The sequence below is a fragment of the Nyctereutes procyonoides genome, unplaced genomic scaffold, assembly GCF_905146905.1.
Source record: "Nyctereutes procyonoides isolate TBG_1078 unplaced genomic scaffold, NYPRO_anot_genome, whole genome shotgun sequence".
Taxonomy (NCBI): Eukaryota; Metazoa; Chordata; class Mammalia; order Carnivora; family Canidae; genus Nyctereutes; species Nyctereutes procyonoides.
Genome location: NW_026575128.1, coordinates 9,566,050 through 9,593,535, shown reverse-complemented (window position 1 = coordinate 9,593,535; position 27,486 = coordinate 9,566,050). Strand labels below are relative to the sequence as shown.

Here is a 27,486-nt window from a genome sequence, read left to right as displayed (position 1 = left end):
AAATACAATTTAATTTATGCTTACATCCTTTTATTGATTATAGATCTCTATTAATGTTTTATGGTATTATCTGGTTGTTAATTGATTTTGTTTTATCCATCAAATATTCATTGAATGCCCTTTTTATGTTAGGCCCTTATTTTAGAGCCTGGAGATGCAATAATGGATTATGGTTATTATTACAAATTAGGAAGAGGAAGTAGAAAATTTAATCTTGTGTTACTTTACACATACTCTTTCATCTATCCAACAACTTTGAATGACTTGTTATTATGTCCATCCCTAGATGAGAAAATGATAGTGGAGAAAGTAGTTTGGCCAGATCATACAGGTTAGAAAGTTGCAGATTCAGAATTTAAAACTAAATCAGTCTAAAGCTGTGCTCACTTTACCTACAGCAAGTTCCTTCAGGCAGTTTTTAGATTACATTTTAGTCCTCTTATGCTGTGAATTCTTTTCTGGTATTATTGTTATTTAAGAGAAAAGTGTAATGGATTGAAGTCAAAAGAATGAGAATCCCAAAAGTCAAAAGAATTTAAATCCTAATTAAAATCCCTATTTCATGATTTGGGTAAATGCTCATAAAATAGAGTTAATGTCTATTTTCCTGTCTTGTGATGATCAAATTAGAAAACTAAGTGTCTAGCAGAGGTTCTAATATTTGGAATTTTTTTTTGATATATAATGTACATCCATGGTGAATCCCTGGCGGTAGAGAACTAACTGTTCACTTAGAACTACAGAAAAAGACCTTACCTTTTAGGATATTCTTGGGGTACCTAGCATGCTGGTAAGATAACTATAGCTACCACGTTGATAAAAGAGAACCCGATTTGGAGCCTTAGATTTTTAGAACATTGATTTAAATGGAAAATAACCTGAAGTTACAATGAAGGAAAGCATTTAATATTAGGCTCAATTTTGTTAACAGTTTCAAATTGATCCTCAAATGAATTGAATTGATAGTTGAGTATTCTTTAGGATTAAAAATAGAAATTCTTGCTGTGAGAAATTCTCTATACCTCTAAATCCTGTTCTTCATTTACCTGAAGTGGATAAAGCATAGAGACAATAGGGATTATAAATGCTTAGAAATTTTCAGTAATCCAAGGAAATAACAAATTAGTATATTCCACATAAAATCGTGATCTTATTAATATTTCGGGTTTCTTTAATACACATTTTTCATCATTAAACCAACTTGTAAGGCATTTAGTAAGGAGACAAAATGGTGTCACTTCTCAAAAAACTTAATTTGCTAACAAATTTCTAAGGAACAGAAAAGTCAGTAAGTTTGACATAGTGTGTTCTTTTTTTTTTTATTTTAACTTACCACTTGCTGCTCATGTACCTACTTTTCCTCTGAATAGTTATAGATTTTTCTCTTATTATTCCTTTACTTAATTATTGATGTCAGACTCACAGCATGGTAAAGTAACTTTCTATTCTCTCTTTTCCTTACTTTTATGGAAGATCAGTACCACACTTGCTTTTTTCCAGTCTTCTGGTATCTCTCCAGTTCTTGAATTTTCAAAAATAATTGTAAGTGATTCAATTGTAAGTATGCTCTATACTTCTTTCATTGGATGAAAGCATATCTGTGATGCATGTCATCTCAAATTGCTAATTGTGAACATAAGCTTTCCAGATATTCTCATATTTTAGTCAAAATGACATTTCTGCAAAGTTTTCATTATTTTAATTACAGGGTAATTGTTTTGCTAGTTTTTAAAAATCATCTACTTTTGTCTGGATTCATGTTTATTTTTCATTAGGAGGCTTATTTTCTTTGATGTTTTTCCTTTATTAAATTTTTAAGCTGTTACTCCCTTCTGTGGTTCTACTACTGATAACTTATTCTGTGTTCTTGTTATTCTGAACTTTTCTATGAGGCTTATATGAACTGATTTCTCTATTTCTAATTATTTTTTCTCCTTTTGCAACATTTTTATTATATACTGTTTTTTCCTATGTAAGAGAAGACATTGACTATAGGGTCCTTAGTCCTTTACGTTTTTGCTATAAAATAAGATTTGATATGAAAATAATTACTCATTTGTTAATTTCTTTTTACAGTATTGTTATTCAGCCATAGCCCTTCCTGTTCTGTGTTATTCTCCTCAGTTCCTCAAATTACTCATGACTTTCTTACTTCCTGATTCTGACCTCAACAAGACCTTAAACTACCTTTAACCACCACTGTTTATTACTCTTCCCGTCACCAGGAATTACTTTAAAAGCTCTTACTCCCTGCCTCAAAAATTGCCTCCTGTACTGTTATACTGAAAGAATACCTCTACAAAGCAACTACAATTCATATGTATTTCAGACAGTTCTAAGGACATCCTTGCAATACTTTTTTTTAAATGGAGGTGAAGTATTTGGTTATATGTATGTATAAATAGTGTTTAATGTCCTAATTAAAGTTATTAATAGGAATTCATTTAATTTTGTAGACATTTGTTAGTTTTGAAGTACCTTCCGAGAAGAGAAGTTGAGGTATTTGACATAGGTATTAGAAAGATAGTAGGAAGTATTTATATGCAGCTTTGAGGCAGTTTGATATTCTTCTACCAGTCTAGATACTATTTTTGAAGTTGGGTCAGATGTTTCTCTCTTGATATATTTTAAACTAGATGAAAAGATTCTAGCTGATGTAGAGTCATGTGGTACTCCTCTTTAAAAATGTACTTTAACTTTCTTTCTTAGCAAAGTATTCTTGAAGACTAAAGACTATTTTGTTTTTAGTATATTTGCCACGTAAATTTTTTTTCCTTTGCACTGATTTCTAATTTTACGGATTTATCTTAATTTATAGATTGGGTTTAATTTCTATTATAATTTAACTCTTTTACACCACAGACCATTTACCTTTATTTCTCTGTAATGGTTGTGTTTGACTTAAACTTTAAATGAATTCACACAGAAGTCGTCATTTGAGAACTATGCCGCATCAATATAGTAAATTAGGGAGCAGCAGCAACATGACTGCCAAAAGTGCAACATAATCACTTTGGTCACAAAGTGTCTACAAGGGACATGGACAAAAAAGAAGGAAAGACAGACATGAAGAAAGGAGTGAAGGAGTAGATAAAAGGGAGGAGAAGGAGAACCGAAACGCAAAAGAAACCTAGGGAGAAGTCATGGGGAAGAACTGTGGCACGCCATCAGCAGTTGACAGACAGTGCAATCCATGCCACATACATTTATTCAAAGCTGAACTAACCCTGAGCAGTATAGTTTTGGATGAGTGGCATAGAGAATGTGTATCTGCTTGACTCCCAACCTGCTTGTTCTCAAGAGCTATTACAAGATGTCCCTGTAAAAAGTATGAAGTCACACCCTGTCTTAAAAGGATCTGCCCTGTTCTGAGTTCTTTTCAAAGGAAGATAGACCACTCTCAAATGGTGTAAAGGACTATATTCTGATGATTTGTTTTAAAACAAAACCATTAAAAAGGACACGAGTAAGTGTAGGGTTTTATATTGTAAATGTTGGATAGAAAGAGCAATAGTTAGGACTCAAGGGATTTTTTATGAAATAGTATATGTTAGGAGGTAATGAGCCCCTTGTCTATTAAGCTACTCAAGTGAAGATTAGAAGACTTTCAAAAACATTGTAAAAGTAACTTCTTTGAATAGGAAGTTGGACAAGAAGGCATTGTTTTTTGTGTACTATAAATCATAATATGTAGCAAAAACTTTTATTTCTTGTGTGCATTATTCTTACAAGATTTGAGGAAACAGTTTACTATCGGTTGTCTATGTTATTGATAACTTTATGAGTGTTTTATTGATTGCAGATAGGGCAACTATATATGTAGTTTTTTTTGTTTTGTTTTGTTTTGTTTTGTTTTTTAAGTACACCAAAGATTTATGGATTACTGTGCAAGGAAGTTTAGGCCAGTTCTGAGACTTTATGCTAATAACTCTAGTTATAACCACTTGTTATACATTACATAAAAACAGATTGGTGAGTAGATCTTTGACTTGGTTGTTATGATGTGTGGAGTTTATTCTAAGGTTAAAGGAATGAGGAAGACTATCTAGAGGCAGGTTTGAGAAGAGAGCCAGAGTGAGGTTCTAGGATTATAGCAACATTAAGGAGTTGTTTTTTAAGAATTAATTTAGATGGGTTTTAGATCTCAGTAATTTGAATCTGTTTCCATTTGTTTACTGGTTTCCATCTGTTTTTAATCAGATAAGAGATTTGTTCAAAAGGATGTGTTAATTAGATTTTTACAGTGGTAGTTCTAAATGGATTCAAAAGAGGGAAACTTAAAAATCACTTTTTCTTATTTACATGCTTCACTTTTTATTCATTTATGAATGTGCCATTGACCTTTTTAATCTCTAGAAAGCATAACATTTTACAGATTTTATTTATTTTATTTTATTTTTTTTTAAATTTTTATTTATTTATGATAGTCACAGAGAGAGAGAGAGAGAGAGGCAGAGACACAGGCAGAGGGAGAAGCAGGCTCCATGCACCGGGAGCCCGACGTGGGATTCGATCCCGGGTCTCCAGGATCGCGCCCTGGGCCAAAGGCAGGCGCCAAACTGCTGCGCCACCCAGGGATCCCACATTTTACAGATTTTAACTGGATCTTATAGTTATTAATAGTTATGTTATATTGCTGTGTGAAACAAAACAAAAACTAAGCCAAACACTTCTAATTTTTTCTGTAGTACAGTAATATGAAAGGAAATCACTCCCTTTTTTTGTAATACAGTACTATAGTGTCTCCAAAATACTAATAATTGATTTATCCTTCCTTTTATGCATCCTTTATTATCATATACTGTATATAATAAGTGTTCTTAATAGAAAGCTTTTTGGTTATCTTTAAAAATGAAGATGTTGGGCAGCCCCGGTGGCGCAGCGGTTTAGCGCTGCCTGCAGCCCGGGGTGTGATCCTGAAGACCTGGGATCGAGTCCTGGCCGGGCTCCCTGCATGGAGCCTGCTTCTCCCTCTGCCTGTGTCTCTGCCCCCCCCCCCAAAATAAATAAATAAATAAATAAATAAATAAATAAATAAATAAATAAATAAATAAATAAATAAATCTTTAAAAAATAAATAAAAGTGAAGATGTTTATAGTTTTATTACATTATTATGATTTTTCTTCAACTTTTTTTGTGACATCTCACTGAGAAGGGATTTTTCAATACTCATTTTAAGCAGTTTCTTTACATGTATGTGGGGGGAAAAGCAAGCTGTTAAATTTTGTTAGTTTTGAAGAAACTTGAAAAAGAAAATATATTTTACAAAATAAGTTGATTTTCCCTGGTCTACTATGACTTAGGGTTTTGTTTAATTTTTTTTTGTTTTTTTTTTTTTTTGTTTTTGTTTTGTATTTGCTGTTCAGATTCAGAATTTGAATTTTAGTTTGGCAAGAACAACAAATAGTAATTGATAGTGTTAGTAATTGTAGTCTTTAGTAGAGGTAGTAGCTGCCACATTAATAATAGTATGAGGAGAATGATTATATTTGGCAGATAAGAAAACAGCAGCTTAGAGAGACACAATATCTTGTTAGTGGCTGAGCTGCAATTAGAGACCATGCTTGCCAACCCATTGTTGTTTTCCATAATACTGTACAATCTCAATCTGGTGTTTGAGATAATGGCTGTAAAAGTGCTTTAGTAATAATAAAGTATTGTGCAAAGCTTAGGTGTTGGTATAATATACAATGAACTCTGGCCTCCATTTATTAAAATGAGGAATGTGAAAATAATCAGCATGTTTTGACCAAGAAGTGAAAATCAAGTGTGGTATGTTGAACCACTGTATTTTGCCCATTCAGTACAGAAGTTTGCGGTTGGGTTGGGATTGTGACATTAGTGTTTCAGGACCCTTATTTTATTTCCCTGTTTAATGCATATTATTTGGGCATGCAAATCTAACAACCTGGTAGTCTTGTTCAGTCTCCCAAATTTTTGTCTTTTATACCCAGGATTGTTGTGTTTTTCAGAGATGATTAAAAACTCAAGTTTCTTTTGAGTAAAGTTAAAACATAGGAATCATGCTCTTGAAGTTAAAAATTTTTTAGTATACAGAAAGTAGGACATGCAAATACTGGACTGTTAAACTGAGAAATAAGTGGGCCCCCTAAATAAATAAACATTTACTCCATGTCCAGAGTGTAGTGTTCATGCCAAGGGTGAATGTGAGTAGGAAACTTAAGACAAAAGTATTGTCAATTTCACTTAGAGGGCCTTCTTCTTAGAAGAGGTGAGAATTTTGAGATTCTTTTTTCTTTTAATAAGGAAGGAGGAGAAGGCATCAGAACTAATGGGGTGGGTTAGGGAATGGGAGAACTAAATAGAGTATGAAGTTAAGATTAAGGGACTGGAGGAATCCAACAAAAAGTGGAGGTAAAATAGGAGGTAATCTAGGTGGTAATCTAGGTCCTTCAGCTAAATTACTGGTGCTCTGGAGGTTACTGGAAGTAATTTTGCAGGAGAGAGGAAAGTGATTGAAGAGCAGGGTAAATCCTAATTTAAGCAGCAGCACATGTTTGATAAGGGAACAGCTAGAAGTTCATGAGAGAGATTGATGTATCGCTATTCTTGGATAATTTAAATATACCTATTATTTATATAAAAGTACTATTTTTATTTTAAAAATTGAAATGTCATATATGAAGGATGAAGTATCTTCTGTACTGTTAAACATTGCTAGGGTTCTGGTAGATTTATTACAAATTTTCTTTTTCTCTAGGGTTTGGATTCAGGATTTGTTCCTAGTGTCCAAGACTTTGATAAGAAACTTACAGAGGCTGATGCTTACCTACAAATCTTGATAGACCAATTAAAGGTATGGTATTAGTTTATATACTGAATTGGTATAAAGTAGTAAATGTTATTAACAAGCTTGATTTTGAGTGTAAAAAATTATCTGATTTAAAGCTGACATACTAAAAGATCTGGGTGGCTTATTCAAAGATCTTTGCCTTTGAGTATATTGATAAGTAGTGTGTATGTGTATAATGTACTTTTTTGTCATTAAAAAAGTAAATACGTAGACATAATTAGAACATTAGCATGTTCTGTTTTAAAATTCTGTGGAACTGGTAAATTTTAAAGTAGCTTAATTTCTGAGACCTTGGTTTTTCCATTTGAGGAGGAGGGTTGGGGGAGGTGATTTCTCTAACTTCATTTATCATTAATGAAAATGTCTCCTTCAATTCCTACTTTAAAATTAATTACAAGCAAAAGTCCTGGGAAGCAAATGGCTTGTTGATAAACTTGGATGTATGCTTTTTTCTATGTTTAGTAAATGTATACAGTATAGTAAAATGGCTTGATACTATAATCATTTTCTTTTTAATCCTGTAGCTTTTTGATGACAAACTTCAAAACTGCAAAGATGATGAACAGAGAAAGGTAAGTTCTATAGTCATTATTTTGCCTTAACTATTTTAAAACCAAGAGCCTTTTAGAGAACAGAAGGACCTCAGGGGTTTTTGGCTACTATGATAGTACTACTGACTATTTATGATGGTACTACCATATAGAATTCATGGGGGAGTTTTCTGGTGATTTTCTATGTTGATTTCACAATTAAACAAAAATTTGAATATGATGCCCTTTTTGTGAGTACCACCTTCCTAGGATTAAGTTCTTTCCTTTTGAGGTTTTAAATGTTGAAGACAGTTATTTTATTAAATTGATATGTGGTCACTTTAGATATTAATAAATCAGCTGGTAAGAATTTACAGAATAAGCTGGAAGCCACAGATGAGGAGACAAAACGAGGATTGCTTTATTATTTTTTTAAGATTTTATTTTTAAGCCACTTCTCTATACCCAACTTGGATATAAAAGTTGCATGCTCTATCTACTGAGCCAGCCAGGTGCCCCTGAGTGTTGCTTTAATAGTGGTTCCACTACTGCCCCCCACCCTTGAATTTCTGAGAATTACTTTGTAGTTTGAATATTGTTTTCTTTTTTCCAGTTAACGTATTTCCTCCTTGACTAGGTTTCCTAATGCAGTATCATTTATATATATATATACATATTTTTTTTTAATCATTTATATTTTTGTGTTTCTTTTGACCATAGCCTTGTGTCTGGCTCTTTTATACTTTGGTAATAGTACTTGTAGTAACTCATGTTTAGCTCCCCTTCCATTCTAAGGTTTGGAATTTAGCTCCATTTCATTTTTAAGCATCTAGTCAAAGTTTAAGGTGATTCTAAAAGAAGTGTTTTTTTGAAATTTTTTACTTAAATTGAATTTAATTAACATATAGTGTATTATTAGTTTCTGAGGTAGAGTTTAGAGATTCATCAGTTGCGTATAACACCCAGTGGTCATTACATCAAGTGCCTCCTTAATGCCCATCATCCACTTATCCCATCCCTCACCCACATCCCCTCCAGCAAACTATAGTAAAGAGTCTCAAACGGTTTATCTCCCATTCTGTTTCCATCTTATTTTATTTCATTTTTCCTTTCCTCCCTATGTTTATCAGTTTTGTTTCTTAAATTTCACATGAGTGAAATCATATGTTTGTCTTTCTTCCTTATTTTGCTTAGCATAATACACTCTAGCTCTATCCACGTCATTGCACATGGCAAGATTTTGTTCTTTTTGATGGCTGAGTGATATTCCTGTGTGTGTGTGTGTGTGTGTGTGTGTGTGGTGGTACACACACACCACTGCTTTATCCATTCATCTGTTGATGGACTTCTGGGTTCTTTTCATGTTTTGGCTATTGTGGAGATTGATGTTATAAACATTGGGGTGCATTTGCCCCTTCAAATTACTATGTAGAACAAATGTTTTAAAATCACATAGTGAGTCTATAAAAAAGACACAGCTTTTTTCCATATAAGGAATAATAATGTTTTGTGTTATTATTTAATGTTTTGTGTTATTTTTTTTTTAATGTTTTGTGTTATTATTACAAATCTTGAATCACACGAATCTTATTTGAGGATTTAATCCATAAATGTTTGAATTTTTGTTTAATTGTTTAAGTTTTTAAAAGTATAACAAAAGGTACTCCCTTCCCAACTTGCCTCCACTTGCTTAGAGTAATGGGTACATTTTGGTAAAATTCTTTAAATGACCACTAAAAAACAGTGATGGTACTTCTTTGGGCTTTTGATTATTTTCATTTAAACTTCTCATTTTTCACAGAAAATCGAAACTCTCAAAGAAACAACAAATGTAAGTTATGTGTTTAGTAAACTCTAAAACTCTTTGCATTAGAAAGTGCTTTAAGGTGTTATTTCTATTTTAAACTGCTGCTTAAATTAAATTCCTCTGTTAATAGGAGCAATTGAGATTTTAATTTTTATAAATTTTTGCAAGGGTGTTTATAATTTTATAATTTTATAAAGGAATTAAAAGGACTTGAATAATTAAAATTCATTTTATATACCATTTTATCTGTTTCTGGTCTTGTCTAAGATCCTTGGATAAAAGGTGTCATCCGTGCACAACATATATTCTCTTTTCTATAATTAAAACATATTGTGATTCAAGTTTTCTGATGTACTGGCCTTCTGACATTATATAATAGGCTACTAATAAGATTTGTAGTTTGACCAAAGCACTTTTAATAACAGGCAAAGTAGTAGTACTCTAGGTTCACCTATATTGTGATAGGATCCTTTAACCCTCATAATTCCATAAAAGTCTTGAATAGATGTTTTAGAAATTTACACTGGGATTGCTTGCTATTGATCTAAGAATTTGGAAGTTAATCAGACTCACATCTTTTTCTTTTTGAAGTGTTGAAAAACCAGTTCGAATGTTATTTAGGATAAATTAGCAATTTTTTTGCATTCTTTAATTTATAGAATTGCTAATGATAACTTCATCTGACACTATCAGTATATTAGAACCCACTGGATATTCAGAGAGGGTATTTCTTGTGTATTATGGAATTAAATCCTGTACATCTGAACTGATTTTTTTTATAAGCTTTAATGCCATATGACTGTTTTATTTGATGCAAGATCCTAAAATCAGTGTTCTGTTTTTACAGAGCATGGTAGAATCAATTAAACACTGCATCGTGTTGCTGCAGATTGCTAAAGTAAGTAAATTTTACTTTTTATTACTTGCATTTAATGAGATTTAAAAATTATAATGGTGTTTTTCTTTAATAGAAGACGACTTGTTTCTGAAATATATACTTTTCTACAGTAAATTGTATTGTGAGGTTCCTGGTACTATTGAACAACTGTTGTGCTGGGATATTACCTTGGTAGCATGTGCCTGTTTTTGACATGGTAATTTCTGACCCAATGACGGGGAAGGAGGGGAGCACATTTGAATTACTTATCCCTTTGTTCATTTTATACATTATCACTACTTGGAGCAAGGATCTATTTTGTAAAACCTTTCACAGAAAAGTTTTTCTTAGAAAAGAAATTAAATTTTAGCAAGAGTTCTTTTTCTCATCCATAATAAGGAGTATTAATAAAGATACATATTATTAATTGTGTTGTAGATTTTTTTTTCTGGTACTAAACTACATTAGTGAACCACCACTTTAAATTGCTGTTCTTTATTCATACCACAAAATGTATTTTGAATTGTTGTGGTTCAGTAAAAATTTCATGGCTATTGTGCCTGCTTTTCTGAAAAATGTTGGTGTATTCAACTTAAATATAGATTTGATTGTATTTTGCAAAATAAGCATTTTAGTGTTTGAAAATCAGAATTAAAAAGGAAATTCCGCTCCCGTTATTTCTACCTGACTATACCTCTGTATTTCCAGCTAGTGGCTTGAAGAGGGTGGGCAGGCAGTTCATCTGCCAATAAGAGGCTACTATTGGGATGTTTGCATGAGTTTTTAATTACTGGCCTATTTTACCTACTCAGTTGTATTTGTTTGCCCAATAATGGTCACTTTTTACTTAGATAGTCATTTGTACTTAGATAGTAAGGAGGGCAGTGTCATTTTCTTTTGAGGCTGATTCAGTATTATTAAAGTGTCACAACATATAAGGGCTTGTGTTCACTTTCTAGGGTTTTTTGGGTTTTTTTTTGTGACAACTCTTGTCTGATTCCTGTGTATGTGTTTAAATTTTTCATCTACTTTTGTGGATCAGAATATATATTTTAAGTAATCTCTACATCCAACATGGGGGCTCAAACTCACAACCCTGAGATCAAGAGCTGCACGCTCCACTGACCAAGCCAGTGAACTGCCCCTAGTAATTTCTACTATTTAGTCTATACCTCCTACTCTGTTTTCTTTAGCCCAGCTTGATAGTTACATTTCAAGGTCCTTCAGAATGGGTAACATAGATTAATAAGTAAATGGAATTTGGCTTTTTAACTCTTTTTAGAAGGAAGTTTTTCATGGCTTTTTTTTCTTTTTTTTAATAAAGATTTTATTTATTTATTCATGAGAGAGAGAGAGAGGGCGAGAGGCAGAGACACAGGCAGAGGGAGAAGGAGGCTCCATGCAGGGAGCCCGATGTGGGACTCGATCCCAGGTCTCCAGGATCATGTCCTGGGCCCAAAGGCAGGCGCTAAACCGCTGAGCCACCAGGGATCCCTTTTCATGGCTTTAATGTACAAACACATCCCTTAAGTTATACATGTACTCTATATAAACTCTGTGTATCTCTAAATGTAAATCAGACCATTTCACTTACCTGCTCAAATCCTCCTAAGTGGTTTCCCATCTCCCTTGGAATGGAATCTAAACTACTTACAGTAACTTAAATCATCTGAACCATTGTCACTCTCTCACATCTCATCTACCCTCACTTGATTACACTATTCCAACAACACTGGCTTGTTTTCCTTTTCACAGGCCAGACCTTTTCTGCTTCATGGATTTGTATTTGTTTTCCACACTACCTGGGAAGAACTTACCCCAGATTTCCAAGACTCACTCCCTCACTTTATTCAGATTTCCACCCACATGAAATCTCTTTGAAGAGATCTTCCTGACCACTCTAAAATAATCTCTAACCTCTCATTTGTGATGAGAGGTCTTGCATCACTGGCCCAGTTTATATGATGTCTTGTTTATTGTCTCTCTGCAACCTGATTTATAATCTCCTTAAGGACTTTGTTTACCATTGTATTAGTCTGCTTGGGCTGCCATAACCACCACAAACTGGGTGGCTTAAAGAACAGAAATTTATTTTCTCACAGCTTTAGAGGCTAGAAGTTGAAGATCAAGGTTCTTGCCAATTTGATTCCCTGTGAGGGGAATCAAACTTGTAGATAGCCACCATCTCAGTATGTCCTCACACGGCCTTTGCTTGATACATGCACAAAAAACAGAGAGAGAGGAGAGAGAGAGAGGAGGAATAGAAGGGAAAGGGGGAGAGTAGGGAGAGAGAGGATGAGGAGACTTCTCTGGTATCTTATAAGGACACTTACTGGGTCAGGGCCCCATCTTTAGGACCTTATTTAACCATAATTTACTTCATTAGAGACCCCATCTCCAAATATAGCCATACTGAGGATTAGGGCTTCTGATTTGGTGGTGAGAGGTAGGGACACACAAATATTCACTCCATTACACCACTTTTCCTCAGTGCCTAGAACAGTTGCCTGCCACATAGTAGGGGCCTGATAATTGTGAATTTTGATTGGATGTTTCTAATACATAATTTTTAATGGCTGCTGTTTCCACTTTATGATTTTTTTATTTAGCCACTTCTCTGTTGTGCTGTTGGTAAACATTGCAGAACTTCTAATACTGATGGGAATATAAGTTGTTACAGTCATTTTGGAGGACTGTTCTTCATTGATAGGTTAATAAAATATTGAAATCGGCTACTTTGAGAGAGAGATTGCCACCTGAGACCCCAAAGGAATATAGGAATATAAGAAGTCAATTTGATACCTCTATTATTTGGAATTTATTTAGTATTAGCTTTTTAAATTTATTTTTTAAAGGGCTTTATTTATTTATTTGACAGAGCAGAAGTAGGGGAACAGCAGGCAGAGGGAGAGGGAGAAGCAGGCTTCTCACAGGGAGTCTGCTGCAGGACTTCTTCTCACAGGGAGCCTGCTGCAGGACTTCTTCTCACAGGGAGCCTGCTGCAGGACTCGATCCCAGGACCCTGGGAACATGGCCTGAGCCTAAGGCAGATGCCTAACCAACTGATCCACCCAGGGACCCCAGTATTAGCTTGTCAGAAGCAGCATGCTATATAGGTAGGATTTTTAAACTCCTTCCAGTTTTGATTCTTTTAATTCTCACTACCAGAAGTTTCCCTCCTGCCTCAATGATTAATAATGCATTGGTTCCTGAATTTTGCTATCCATTAGAATCATCTGGAGATCTTTAACAAGTCTCATGCCTGGCTCCCACTCCCAGACATTGTGTGGTAATTGCTATGGGGTATCACCTGCGCTTTGGGATTTTTTTAAACTCCCAGGTGGTTGTAATATGCAGCAAAATTTGGGCATTACTTAGTTAGTGAGATTTTCAGGTGGGCTCTGTTAGTTCAGAATTTGTTCTTTGTACCATAGATGGAGACAGCTGGTGTTTCATGGGAAACTGGAAGAAGGTGAGGGAGGTAGAATAGAGTGGAAATAATCTGGGAGGCCCTGCATTTGAGGACTTGACCAGAGATTAGGTGATAAGACCATATGCCACAACTCATATAAGCAAGTGAAATTAATTTTAACACTGCATTTTATTTAACCCAATATATCCAAAATCATTTCAACATAAGCAATATAAAAATTCATTAGTGAGAAACTTCATATTCTATCTTTTTTTCTTGTACTGAGTTTTCAGTATCTTGGTTGTATTTTACAATCTGAACTAGCTCCATTTCAAGTGTTCAATAGCCATGTGTGACTAGTAGTTCCCACACTGGACAGTATGTACAGGTCTAGATTATCCTTTCAAAGTAGGTTGTATATTTAAGTTGTCTTTGGATCTCAGGTCCTCTCCCAGGACATTTTTCTTTTGTAGAATTTTTTTCCATAAGTGCTTATAAATATCTCATTAGACTTTTTAAAAAGATTTATTGATATTTACATACTATAAAGTTCACTCATGTAGCATGCGTCAGAACTTAATTCCTTTTCATTTCTGAATAATATTCTATTAAATGGATATGACACATTTTGTTTATTCATCAGTTGATAGACTTTTGGGTTCTTTCCAATTTTTTTGGCCATTATAAATAATACTGCAATGAATGTCATTATAATGGCTTTGTGTGGAGGTGTATTTCCGTTTCTTTTAACTTTATACCTGGAATTGGCATTAATAGGGTCATATGGTAACTCTTGTGTCTAGCTTTTTTAGAAACTGCTAAACTACTTTTCAAAGCAGCCACACTATTTTACATTCTCACAGTGTGTTGTTACAATTCCATTTTCTTCACATACTCACCAATGTTTGTGTTGTTGTTGTTGTTGTTGTTGTTCTTCTTCTTCTTCTTCTTCGACTTAAAACAGCACTCATTTATTAGCTCACAGTTCTGTAGATCAGACTCTTAAGTGACTGGGCTGGGTTCTATGCTTAAGGATATCACAAGGCCCAAATCAAGGTTCTAGACAGGTTGAACTATCTGGAGGCTCTGGGAAAGAATCCACTTCCAGGCTTATTCAGGTCTTTGTTATAGGACTGAAGTCCTCATATCCTTGATAGTTGTTAGCTAGAATTCACTGCCAGAAACTAAAGACCTCTCTCTGGTCCTTGCACAGACTCTCCCCATTTTCACAGCCAGTGGGTGACCTAGCCTAGCCTATCCTTCTCATCGTTTACATTTTTGACCTTTTCTTCTGGCACTAGCCAGGGAAAGTTTTGCTTTTAATATTAATAGCTCATGAAATTGGATCAGTCTACCTGGATAATGCTTGTATCTTATGGTCAACTGTAAATACCACATGATTTTACTTTTTGGAATCTGAAAAACAAAACAAATGAACAAAAAAAAGCAGAAACAAACCCATAAATGCAGAGAACAGTTGGTGGTTGCCAGAGAGGAGGGAAAATTAGGGGAGTGGGAAAAATGAGTGAAGGGGAGTGCGAGGTACCGGCTTTCAGTCATGGAATTGAGTAAGTCATGGGGATGAAAGGTACAGTATAGGGAATATACTCAATGGTATTGTAATACCATGGTGACAAATGGTATTTGCACTTGCGGTAAGCATAGCATAATGTATAGACTTGTCGAATTATTGTGTTGTACATCTGAAACTAATATAACATTGTCAGCTATACTTTAATTAATGAATAATAGATCCATGGAACCTATATATATCACTCCTGTCATGGTTTTTTGTTGTTGTTGTTGTAGCCATTCTAGTGGTATCTTGTGGTTTTCATTTGCATTTTCCTAAGGAATAGTGATGTTGAACATCTTTTCATGTGATTTTTAGCCATTCATTTATCCTTGGAGAAATGTCTATTGAAATTCTTTGCTGGGATCCCTGGGTGGCGCAGCGGTTTGGCACCTGCCTTTGGCCCAGGGCGCGATCCTGGAAACCCGGGATCGAATCCCACGTCAGGCTCCCGGTGCATGGAGCCTGCTTCTCCCTCTGCCTGTGTCTCTGCCTCTCTCTCTCTGTGTGTGACTATCATAAATAAATAAAAATTTAAAAAAAATTCTTTGCTGATGTTTTAGTTGGGTTCTTTTTAATCTCATTGAGTTGTAGGAGTGATTTTATATGTTCTAAATACAAATCTTTATCAGACATGATTTGCATACTTTTCTCCAGGTTTGTGGGTTGACCTTTTCACTTTCTTGATATTGTCCTGAGTAGCATGCATATTTTTATTTTTTATGAAGTCTAGTTTATCAATCTTCTATTGTTTGTGCCTTTGGTGGCTTATCTGTCATTGCCTAACCCTAGATCACAAAGATTTATTCCTTTTTCTTCAAAGAGTTTTATAGTTTTAGCTCTATTTGTCTGTCATCCACTTTGAGTTCATCTTTGTAATGTGAGGTAGGGGTCTAAATGTATTTTTCTGGGAATGCCTGGGTGGCTCAGCGGTTGAGTGCCTTCGGCTCAGGGCCTGGATCCCGGGTTCCCGGGATCGAGTCCCACATCTGGCTACCTGCATGGAGTCTGCTTCTCCTCCCTCTGCCTGTGTTTCTGGCTCTCTTTCTGTGTCTCTCATGAATAAATAAAACCTAAAAAAAAAATAATAATGTATTTTTCTGCCTGTGGATATCCGGTTGTCCTAGCCTCATTTGTTGAATCTCATCAAACTTGAATTTGTGTGTTTTTGTTTTGTTTTGTTTTGTTTTGTTTCATATAATTGGTAAATGTGTTAGTTGGTCCATAATTAAGGGAGTTTTTACTAGACTACATTGCCTTATTACAGAGATGAGGATATATTTCATATATTTTGTTGGTAGGCATGGTTTTAAAAAACTGAAGTCTATAATTTTGGTCAGAAGTCTTACCAAATTATGTTGTGCTGATGTTTTTGTTCATTATCACATTTCCAGATCTCAGTCATGCTGGTATATTTGGAGAATAGCTTTTGTATTAAGGATTGAGGGATTTATAACCAGATAAACATACATATAGTTTAAGTGGGAAGTAGCATTAGACCTTTCTTTGTTTCTTTAACATAATTCATATCGAATGCAGTCAAATCTTGAGTTCAGTAATTCTTGAGATTTAGCTTTAACAGAACCTGATTAAAGGTTACGAAACAAAAACAAAACAATTTTTTAAAAAGAAAGATGGAAGTGGGGGTAAGGCGGGGATGAATATAGCCTTTTTAGGTAATAGAACAAAATCCCTAAAGTACATGATGAGAATGATAAGGCATTTAATAGTCTATGATTTGACTGTGCCTTAAAGACAAACCACAACAGTAACAAAAATAATGAACCCTAGTTTAAAATATGCTGTAGGTAGCATACATTATTAATTGAGAACATTTGGGGAAAAAGTTTGTCAGATCCTGAAGTTTATTTTAAATTATACCACAATTAAAAGTCGTGGTTTTCTTAGATAATATACATATATCTGTTGTAATATATCAGTAATCAATCACTGCATAACAAACTAGTCTAAGCTGAGTGTATTAAAATAGCAATAGTAATTTAAATTTTGCTTTCAAATATGCAATTTGGGTAGACTTCATGACTTGTTTCTGTTTCATGCAATGTCATCTGTAATGCCTTGATGTGGGGCTAGAGGATTTATTTACTTTCAAGGTGGTTCACTCATATGCCTGGAAAGTTCAGTTGGGAGCCTAGATTCTTCTCCATGTAGCTGCTTGGGTTTTCTCACAGTATGGTGGCTGGGTTCCTAGAAAACTTGGTGAAAGTTTGTAACATTTTCATGACCTTGTCTTAGAAATCACATATAGTCACTTTCTGTTGTACTTACTGGTAGAGACCATCACAAAGGCCCACCTAAGGTTCTAGGGTAAGGGACATGAACAGTCTCTCTTGTTGGGGCCATTTCTGGAAATTTTAATCTATCACATGTATGCAATATTTCTTTCCAAGAAACCCTTTGGAAAAATCAATTTAATATATAGAAATTAATAAGGGAAAGCCAGAATTAAAATGCCGTCTGAGCAAGAAACTTTAAATTTCTCTTTCTTCTTAATAATTTATTTTCAACTGTGTCTATTAAGAATTAACTGAAACTTTGAACATATAGTATATATATTCAATATATATTGAATATATATATTCTAAATATATAGTTAATTTTGCAAATAGGGGAAAACCTCAGCATGAATTACACAGTTAACAAAGTGCAGTTATTCTCAAGGATATGTAAAAGATACCGACTGTGCTGGAAGTTCCCCAAAACCACCTTTAGGTTTGATGATCTTGATGATTTGCTTGGAGGACTCACAGGACACAGTGTATAGTCATATTCATAGCTATCCTTTATTAGATCAAGGGATCCAAAGCATTATCAGCAAAGGGGAAAAGCACATAAGGCAAAATTCAGAGGAAACCAATGCACAAGCTTCCAAATGTCTTCTCCCAGTAGACTCACAGAATGTGCTTAGTTCTTCCAGTAACAAATTGTGACAACATATGTAAAATGTTGTCTACCAGGGAAGCTCATTAAAACCTCAACACCTATGGTTTTTGTTGGGACCTTGTCATGTAAGCTCTCTCTTCCTAGCACTTATCAAGATTCCAGACTTCAGAAGGAAATCAGGTTGTCAGCATAAACCATGTTCTTTGCCATCAGTTTAGGCACAGTGAGCCACTCTTCTACCAGACAGAGTGGTGGAACCCTCCTGAAATCCAAGTTCCTGGTCATTAGCCAAAGGCTAACTTGCCAGCAGGCAGGCCTGCTATGTCAATGCTTTTTTGTACCTGCACTTAAAAAAAAAAAATCCCAAACCTTCACATTGCTCGTGGTTGACCCTTCAATATATTGATTTCTGAGCAAACTAAGTAGTTAAAGAAAAGGTTACAGATAAATGAGATAAAACTTGGCCATTATGTTTAAAGCGAAGACCAAATAATGGTTTCTCTTAAGACTTTAAAATTTCCTGATAGTTAGGAGCTAAAACTTAAAACAGTTTTATTTAAAATTGAACATGTTATCTACATAATACAAATAGATGGATTATAATTACAGAACCTATTATGTGTTGGTAACTTTCCACCACCTTCTTCCTGAAGTACATCCTTGGAGAAGCAAGGCAAAATAGCATATTAAGAACATGAATTCTGAAATCAGACTGTTGGAATCCTGGCTCTCCACCCTCTGTCTCATCTTTCTCATATGTCCAATATTAGTAGTACCTACCTTATAGAATCGGTAAAATTTATTATTCTACTTGGAATAATAAATGCAAAATATTTGTTAGTGTTAACTTCTAGGTCATTCCATGGATACCATGGGTATATGATTCTTATACCTTTATTTTTTTTAAAGATTTTATTTATTTATTCATGAGAGAAACAGAGAGAGGCAGAGACACAGGCAGAGGGAGAAGCAGGCTCCATGCAGGGAGCCTGATGTGGGACTTGATCCCGGTCTCCAGGATCATGCCCTGGGCTGAAGGCAGCGCTAAACCACTGAGCCATCCAGGCTGCCCTGATTCTTATACCTTTAAAGTGCAGTAAGAGTGTTAGGGTTGTGGGTAGTTGGTAAAATTTACTATAAAATTATCTTCAATCCTAAATTAGTATATCTACTTTTAATAGTTGGTACTGATATGACTACACAGTCTCATTGGATATTTCTATAATGAACTTAATTAAGGATCTGTTTAGAAAAATAATTGCCATGCTATTGGTGTTGTTTGTGTAGCCAATGATAGAATTATGTTTGGCTAGCAATGTACAAATGGAATTATAATCTCAGTAGAAGCAGAGAAATGGTTTTCTAACACTGTTACTGACTAGTAAAGTAAGGTTTCTTAATAGGGAAGAAAGTACACAAGGACTTACTTAAATAAAAGAATGAAGTTAATATTTTTAACATTTTTCCTTAAGGACCAGTGTAATGCGGAGAAGCACGCAGATGGAATTATAGTAAGTTTAATCTAATCTTTTTGTTTCCCTTTACTTCTGCAGAGCATTATAACCAGTCATGTCAGGAGAAGCCTGAACTTCTACTCATTTTTCAACACAAATTCCTCTCTTCACCTACTCACTGCTTTTTGTTGTTTACTCTTGCAATTTTCCTTAAGCTCCTAAAGTTGGCCATCTTTCAGCAATCATTTGCAGGGAAAATGTTAAAATTTTTCTAAGTGTTGGTTCAGATTGAATCACTTTGCATGTGTTAACATGAAGGGTTAATCATGGTGTGAAAATACAGCTTTTATGACTGAGGCATAACTCACAATGCTACATTTCTTGTCAAACTTCTTTTTTTTCCCAGATGAAAGCAGAAGGGGAGGGATTCAGTATTGAAACATATCTTAATCTATTTAATATTATCTATCAGTTTCTATTTTACTTTTAGATTTTACGTGTTGTGTTATCTGTCATTGCTATTGTGGTATACCTTGTGTTTTTATTAGAACAAATTGCAACATGACTTCTCTCACTTACAGCCATTTTCTTATTCTTTCCTCCTCCTCAGCTTTTTACTCTTCCCTTAGATTCAACTTCTTTAAAAAGAAAAGAAAATTTTATTATTGGTATTTCCCATCTGAAAATAGAGTTTGAAGATTTGTAGTTGGAGTGACCCTATGTTTATGATAACTGAATGACTTCTGTTTAGACTGTATTTCTAAAGCAGGAGGCAGCCCTCCCTTTTTTGCCCCAAGACTTTACAGATGCCAGCTTGTCTAGATCTGGAAACTATTCAAAATCTTCAAAACCATATCATGGTTATACTTGAAAGGATAAGCATGTTATCTTTATATTTGGTTTAAAATGAAAAAAAGTTAAATATGTTGTTTGCGTATTTCTTAAGAAGCCAGAGATAAGTATTTTTAAAATTTGAATTAGAGACATTGGAATTTTTTATCTTTTTTTCACAGTGTGAATTCAGAGTTTGAGCCATGGTGTTATAATACTATTATATGATATGAATACAATCTCCTGCAATGTTCTCTCTCTTCCTGAGCTATCAGTTAAGACTGTAAGCCGCATGGAAAAGAACTATTTCATTTTTTGGTTTTCATCTGGTGTAGTCTTTTAAATGATAGATGTAAACTTTACTCTGGCAGAGACCTCAGTTTAAACATACCCACCTCCGCCAAGTAAAAAAAAAAAAAAATCAATAAACTATGGAGTCTTGTTTTTAAAATGTCATCATGCTGGCAGAATAAGTTCTTGGCTTGAAATCAGAAAAATTTAGACTTTTTTTTTCCCTCTAAAATTGCAACTACATGTTTATTTTTTTCTTCTTAATCCTCCAAAAGAAAGCCATCTTCTCTGCACCCCCTAATTAGAAGATATATCTCTTTGCCTTTAGTGACTGTAAAACTAGATGCCTATGCAGTGTGTGCAGTGACACAATAGAAGGTGGTAGTGGTATGAGGTGGAAAGATAAAGTCCTAGTGGTGCAAGTACATTCACCAGGTAGAGTTGTAATGTTTAAAGATAGCAAAGCAAGAGAGAACATTTCTCTCTGTCTTTGATAGAGAAACAGTATTTGTGGTGAATTGAGAATTAAGTGACAAGCACCAAACTGAATCTAGAAGTTACTGTTTTGGCTTCCTAAAATTTTCCCACACCATTTTACAACTCTTGGCAAGTTTTTCCATTTAGCTTTACCTTCCTATATGACAGAGATTCTTTCACTATCCCTCCTTACTGAGGTTTTCTTTTTTCTTTTCTTTTCTTTTCTTTTTTCTTTTTATAGAAACTCTTAGACTTCTGTATCATAGAGGTGTTTTATTTCCTCTTTCCATTTTGATCCTCTTATCTATATAGCTACCCTAAGGACTTTGCTGTCAGAAATGTGGGCATTTCATACATTGGGGAGGGTCAGCACTGAAAGGGCATTTAATTAAAAATAACTATACTGTGTTTCTTTATCTCAGAGTACTATTAATCCTGTAGATGCAATATATCAACCTAGTCCCTTGGAACCTGTGATCAACACAATGCCCACCCAGACTGTCTTACCTCCAGGTATGGTATTTGCAAAAATATTTCAGATTAATTGATTAGAAAAAGCTTAATTTGTACAGCTGTCATAGTAATCTTGAAGGGCTTGTTTTTGTTACTTAATAAGTAAAAGAAGTCACAAAGTGGTACAGCAGAAAATGAATTGGGAAAAGGTGATAATATTTTTGGTATTGGGGTTTTTTTAAATGCAGTGAAATAACTTTTGATTTTCAAAGTGATATGGAAGGAAAACTAATACTTGAATTAGCTGGTGGGACACAATCGTAGGACCCAGCATTTGTGCTACCAAGGAAAGCTTAATCTACCTTGGTCTACTTGAAGGTGATCCGGGAACTTTATATTTTAATGGGTATTTTTTATAACTATGAAGAATACAAATGGTTTCTTCATGGTGGACTCTAAGGTAATAGAAGGGCAGGATGACATTTGTGATGCCTGCCTATTAGATAGACGTGTATTTTTAAGTATAGAGTGATCAATAGTATTTTAACTAGCAGATGAAGGCTTAGGGACAATACCTATGTAACCAGTTCTTCTTACCTTTTGTTGCATCCAACATCTCTGTTTTTTCAATGATGTAGTTAAGTCAGAAATTGTAATGAAAAAATGCCTTTAAAAATATGTAAAAGTAAAAAAAAATATGTAAAAGTACATGAAATCCTTTTGTGAATTTGGATTCATTAAGAAAATGAGCTTAATGTTTTGTGGGGCTAAAGAAGTACTACTGCCCTATTTTATTTTATTTCTTTAGATTTATTTAGAGAGAGCATGCACACGCGCATGTGTGCCCTATTTTATTTTTTCTTTAGATTTATTTAGAGAGAGCAGAAGAGGGGAAGAATCTCAGGCAGACTCCCTGCTGAGTGCAGAGCCTTATGCAGGGCTCAATCCCTTGACCCTGAGACCAGACCTGAGCTGAAATTGAGTCAGCCACTCAACTGCCTAAGCCACCCCGGCGCCCCATGTACCCTATTTTAAAATGATTTTATGTGGTTTGATGCTTAGAAAGACTTTATCATCAGAAGTGTTTGCTGACTTTTTTTTCAAAGATTTTATTCATGAGAGACAGAGAAAGAGAGAGAGGCAGAGACACAGGCAGAGGGAGAATCAGGCTACATGCAGGGAGCCCTACGTGGTCCTCCATCCTGGGTCTCCAGGATTGCGCCCTGGGCTGAAGGTGGCGCCAAATCGCTGAGCCCCCCGGGCTGCCCGTGTTTACTGATTTTATAGAGTATTTTTATTGAGATTTTGGCTGCTGTGACTAGTCTCTTGATATCCTGCCTAATGTCTTACTACCTGGTAGCATATCACCATTGAGTTTAAAGGGGATGGAAGGTCAGGAAGGAGTAGCATGGAACTTGACTGACTTAATGGAAGACAGTTTCAAAAATTACTGATCTTTAGAATTTTGAATTCCATACAATTGCAGTTAACACGCGTGTATTTGGCTTTTTCTCTTAACTTCTTTCATATGTTCAAATCTTCTAGAACCTGCTCAGTTGTGTAAGTCAGAGCAACGCCCATCCTCCCTACCAGTTGGACCTGTCTTAGCTACCTTGGGACATCATCAGACTCCAACACCCAATAGTACAGGTACATATTTGTGTAATTTCTTTAATTCTCATAACTCATTAACATTTAAGATTTGTGTGTGATGACTGATGGAAAAAAGGGTGAAATGTGTTGTATATTTGTGATGGAGATACCATAATTTTACCATTACAGTTCTATACTTTGTGGATAGAGCCAGAAGCTCTAGTAATAATTACATTTTAAATAAAATATTGCAGGATATTGTTTACCTTAGGAAAAGATTTATTTTAAGATCTTATTGGCTTTTTAAAGAATTTTGCTTGAGTCAGACCTGTATACTTTATTATTGTAAAGAAATCAGTACAAAAGTATAGAGAACAAAGCTGAAAGTCTCCTTTATTTTTCCCTCTCATTTGCATGTGTTTACATGTATTTGCATGTACATATGTACGTATATACCTATATTGTTTTTTTTTTACTTAAAAACTTCACTTATTTTAAAGATTTTATTTATTTATTTAGTTGAGAAAGAGAGCACGAGCAGGAGGAGGGGCAGAAAGAGAAGCAGACTCCCTGATGAGCAGGGAGCCCACAGTGAGGCTCAGTCTCAGGACCCTGGGATCATGACCTGAGCTGAAAGCAGCTGCTTAATCCAACTGAGCTACCCAGGTGCCCCCCAAGTCTTTTCTTGAGTATAGTTAACAATGTTACATTAGTTTCAGGTGACAACTTAGTGATTTGACAAGTTTATATATTATGCTATGTTCTCCCAAGTGTGTTGCTACCATCTGTCCTATTACGTCTCTGTTTCAGTATTATTGACTGTATTCCCTATGCTATGCCTTTTATTCCTGTGACTTATTCAATCCATAACTGGAATTCTGTATTTCCCTCTCCCTTTCATCCGTTTTGCTCAACCCTCCACCTGTCTCCTGTCTGGCAACCATCATTTTGTTGTCTGTATTATATGTCTGATTCTGCCTTTTGTTTGTTTATTTGTGGGGTGTTTTGGGTTTTTTTTCCCACTTATGAGTGGAATCATGTGGTATTTATCTTTCTCAGTTAGACTTATTTCATTTAGCATAATAACCCTCTGGGTTCATCCATGTTGTCTCAAATGGCACAATCTCATCCTTTTTAATAACTCTGTAATATTCTCTCTGTGTGTATACACACCACATCTTTCTTTTTTCACCTGTTGATGGACCCTTAGGTTGCTTCCATATCTTGGCTATTGTACATAATGCTGCAGTACGTATAGAGGTGTGTATATCTTTTTGGATTAGTGTTTCCAGCACTTGTTATCACTTGTCATTTTGACTTGTTATTACTTGCCATTCTGTCTGGTATAAGGTGAAATCTCATCGTGGTTTTGATTTGCATTTCATTGAATCATGAGAGATGTTTGTTGACCATCTGTATGACTTCTTTGGAAAAATGTTAGTCCTCTGCCCCTTTTTAAATCAGATTATTTGTTCCTTTGATATTGAGTTGTGTAAGTTCTTTATGTGATTTTGGATATTAACCCCTTATTAGATACGTCATTTGCAAATATCTTCTCCTAGTCAGTACAGTGCCTTTTTGTTTTTGTCAAGTTTCCTTCACTGTGCAAAAGAGGTGTTTTTTTTTTTTGATGTAGTCCCAATAGTTTATTTTTGCTTTTGTTTGCCTTCCCTTAGTAGGAGACTTATCTAGAAAAAATGTGCTACAGCCGATGTCATAGAAATTTCTGCCTGTTCTCTCTCCTAGGATTTTTATGCTTGAAAGTCTCACATTTAGGTCTTCAATTCATTTTTGAGTGTATTTTTGTGTATAGTATTAGCCAGTGGTCCAATTTTATTCTTTTTGCATGCAGCTGTCCAGTTTTCCCAGCACCATTTATTGAAGAGACTGTCTTTTACCCATTGTGTATGTTCTTGCCTCTTTTGTCATGGAATAATTGACTCCATAATCATGGATCCATTTTGGGGATCTCTATTCTGTTCCACTGATCTGTATGTCTGTTTTTGTGTCAGTACCATACTGTTTTGATTACTACAGCTTTGTAGTATATATTGAAATCTGATATTGTAATGTAAGTGGAGGTATTCCACTTTATTCTTCTTTCCCAGGACTGCTTTGGCTATTTGGGGTTTTCTGTGGATCTCTACAAATTTTAGAATTATTTTTTCCAGTTTTGTGAAAATATATTGTGTATTCTTATTGTTTTAACCTGAGTGACATCATGTGTTTCTATGTCTTTTCTTTTTGCATTTAACAGAACATTTAGACTGCTTTCTGTGTTTATACCATTAGGTCTACAGTGTTCTTTTTGTGGCTGCCAGAGCACATATGACCTGTTTCTCTGCTTATAGACATTTAAGTTGTTTCCTGTATTTTCCTATTACAAGCAGTACTTCAGTGAATATCCTTGTACAGCCACTTTTGGCACATACATATTTTTTAAGGTTAGATTTATCATTCTTTCATATTTTTGTCATAAGCAAAAAATACTTCATCTTAATTTTATTCTGTTTATTTAGACTTATGATCTTTATTTTTTCTGTAATTTACAGGGATGCTAACAGTGTTTGTATTAGATACTGATTAGTTTTCATTGAGATACCTGTTGAACCAAATTCAAAGGAGAATTTAGTGCTTTTGTCCCTATTATACCTTGGGAAAGTAGGAGATAAGCCCCTGTTTGTTCCTCCACAGACTTACTTCTTGGACAAGACTTTCCCTCTGTAATAATGAAAAATTACCTTGTGACATTAGCCCATTTTGAAATTTGAGTTAGTAAAGATGCTGATGCTGTTACTTTGTTCTTTAATATTAAACAGCATGGGCTTCTGAATTTTGAAAGAAAGCAAAAATAGCTCTTATTTGAAGGTCTTGGGAACATGCTGATAAGCAATTTGCATAATAAGGCTGAAATCTTTGACTTTTTTTTCTGTATTTCATTACTTGTATCACCTTTTGTTCATTTTAAAAACAGTACCTGTGTTTTGTTTTTTAAGAAAGGATACTCCATGGGCACCTTGGAGGCTCAGTCAGTTAAGCGTCCAACTCTTGATTTCAGCTCAGGTCGTGATCCTCAGGGTCTTGAGATGGAGCTCATGTAGTGGCTGTGGAGCTTGCTTAAGATTATCTCTCTCCCGATCCCTCTCCCTCTTTCTTTCTCTCTTTCTCTCTCTCTCTCTCTCAAAGAAAAAAAGGATATTCTGATTTCTCTTCAGATTGTATAAATCTCTCACTTTTTACTAAAAGGATTATGTCCGTTTGGAAACACAGCCAAAATTGTCTATTTGGAGATACATAAAATTAGTTACAAACTTTGAAAAAGTGAGCCCTCTTTCTGTGTACATTTAGGATAATTATAATAAGTAATTTAGAATATAAATTATTTCAGATTTTTTAAATACAGCATTTTTGAGTAGGTAAATTTAAAGACGTTTTAGAAATGAAATTAACATATGATTTATGTCTTAATTTTTCAACCTAATTTCATCATCTTCACTTTTAACTTTCTAATATAAAAAAGAAATAAGGTAACAGCTGAGAAAAGAAATAATATTTTTTGTTTTTATAAGGATAACTCAGTTTTTTTGTTTGCAATTCCCAAACACATTTTCTTTTTGGACAGATTTTCAGTTGTGTGATCACCTGGAGTGTTTGCATGTTACTTTTCATTTTTGATTCCTGGATGGTTTGGAGGCTTTCTTAAAAACCTGTTTCAGCAAGAGAAAGCCCATCTTGCTGCCACTATTGCAGGGGGCCAAGGGGCGGGGGAGGAATTTAGAGTCATTTGCTAAGATGAACTATTTTTGGAATTTCCACAGTAAGATAACCTTTTTTGGTGGCAGACTTTTTCTGTTATGTTTTTAAAATATCTTTGTGAACTAGGCAACTAAATGTGGCAGGTGGATGTGCTTTTTCTCTAATTTTTGAACCATAGACACAAGAATGGGCTAAAAATCCATGGGTGACTCTGGATTTGTTTTTCAAATTTTTAAAATTATTTTTAAAAATGTATTCATGAGAGAGAGAGAGGTAGAGACATAGGCAGACAGAAGCAGGCTCCCTGTGAGGAGCCTGTTGCAGGACTCCATCCCAGGACCCTGGGATCACGACCTGAGTCAAAGGCAGACACTCAACCACTGAGTCACCCAGACGTCCCTCATTTTTGTTTTTCTTTTAAAGATTTTATTTATGCATGCATATATGTATGTGTGAGAGAAATCACAAATGGGGAGGAGGGGCCAAAGGAGAAGCAGACTGCCAGCTGAGCAGACAGCCTTGATGTGGGACTCGATCCCAGGTCCTAGGATCATGACCTGAGCTCAAGGTGGACGCTCAACCAACTGAGCCACCCAGGCACCCCTCTAGGATTCATTTTTATTGCTGCTGTTTCTCAACTTCTAGGACTGTGGCCTTGGCTTTTAGATTGCCAGCATTGACCTAATTAAATCTAACCTCTGCCAGGCATCTGT

At 34.9% G+C, this 27,486-nt stretch overlaps 1 protein-coding gene across 7 annotated transcripts in view; it reads left to right on the top strand.

The window, feature by feature from the left end:
• OSBPL9 (oxysterol binding protein like 9) overlaps positions 1–27,486 on the top strand; it is a 163,873-nt gene that overhangs the window by 114,379 nt on the left and 22,008 nt on the right. For 5 of the 7 annotated variants that reach the window (XM_055341777.1, XM_055341775.1, XM_055341773.1 and 2 more), the window contains 7 exons: positions 6,723–6,818; positions 7,340–7,387; positions 9,147–9,176; positions 10,000–10,050; positions 19,391–19,429; positions 21,394–21,484; positions 22,970–23,074. In XM_055341777.1, the coding sequence (XP_055197752.1) occupies positions 6,723–6,818; positions 7,340–7,387; positions 9,147–9,176; positions 10,000–10,050; positions 19,391–19,429; positions 21,394–21,484; positions 22,970–23,074 (460 nt within the window). The remainder of the gene's footprint in view (positions 1–6,722; positions 6,819–7,339; positions 7,388–9,146; positions 9,177–9,999; positions 10,051–19,390; positions 19,430–21,393; positions 21,485–22,969; positions 23,075–27,486) is intronic. The other 2 variants (XM_055341778.1, XM_055341774.1) reach the window with 1 other exon arrangement.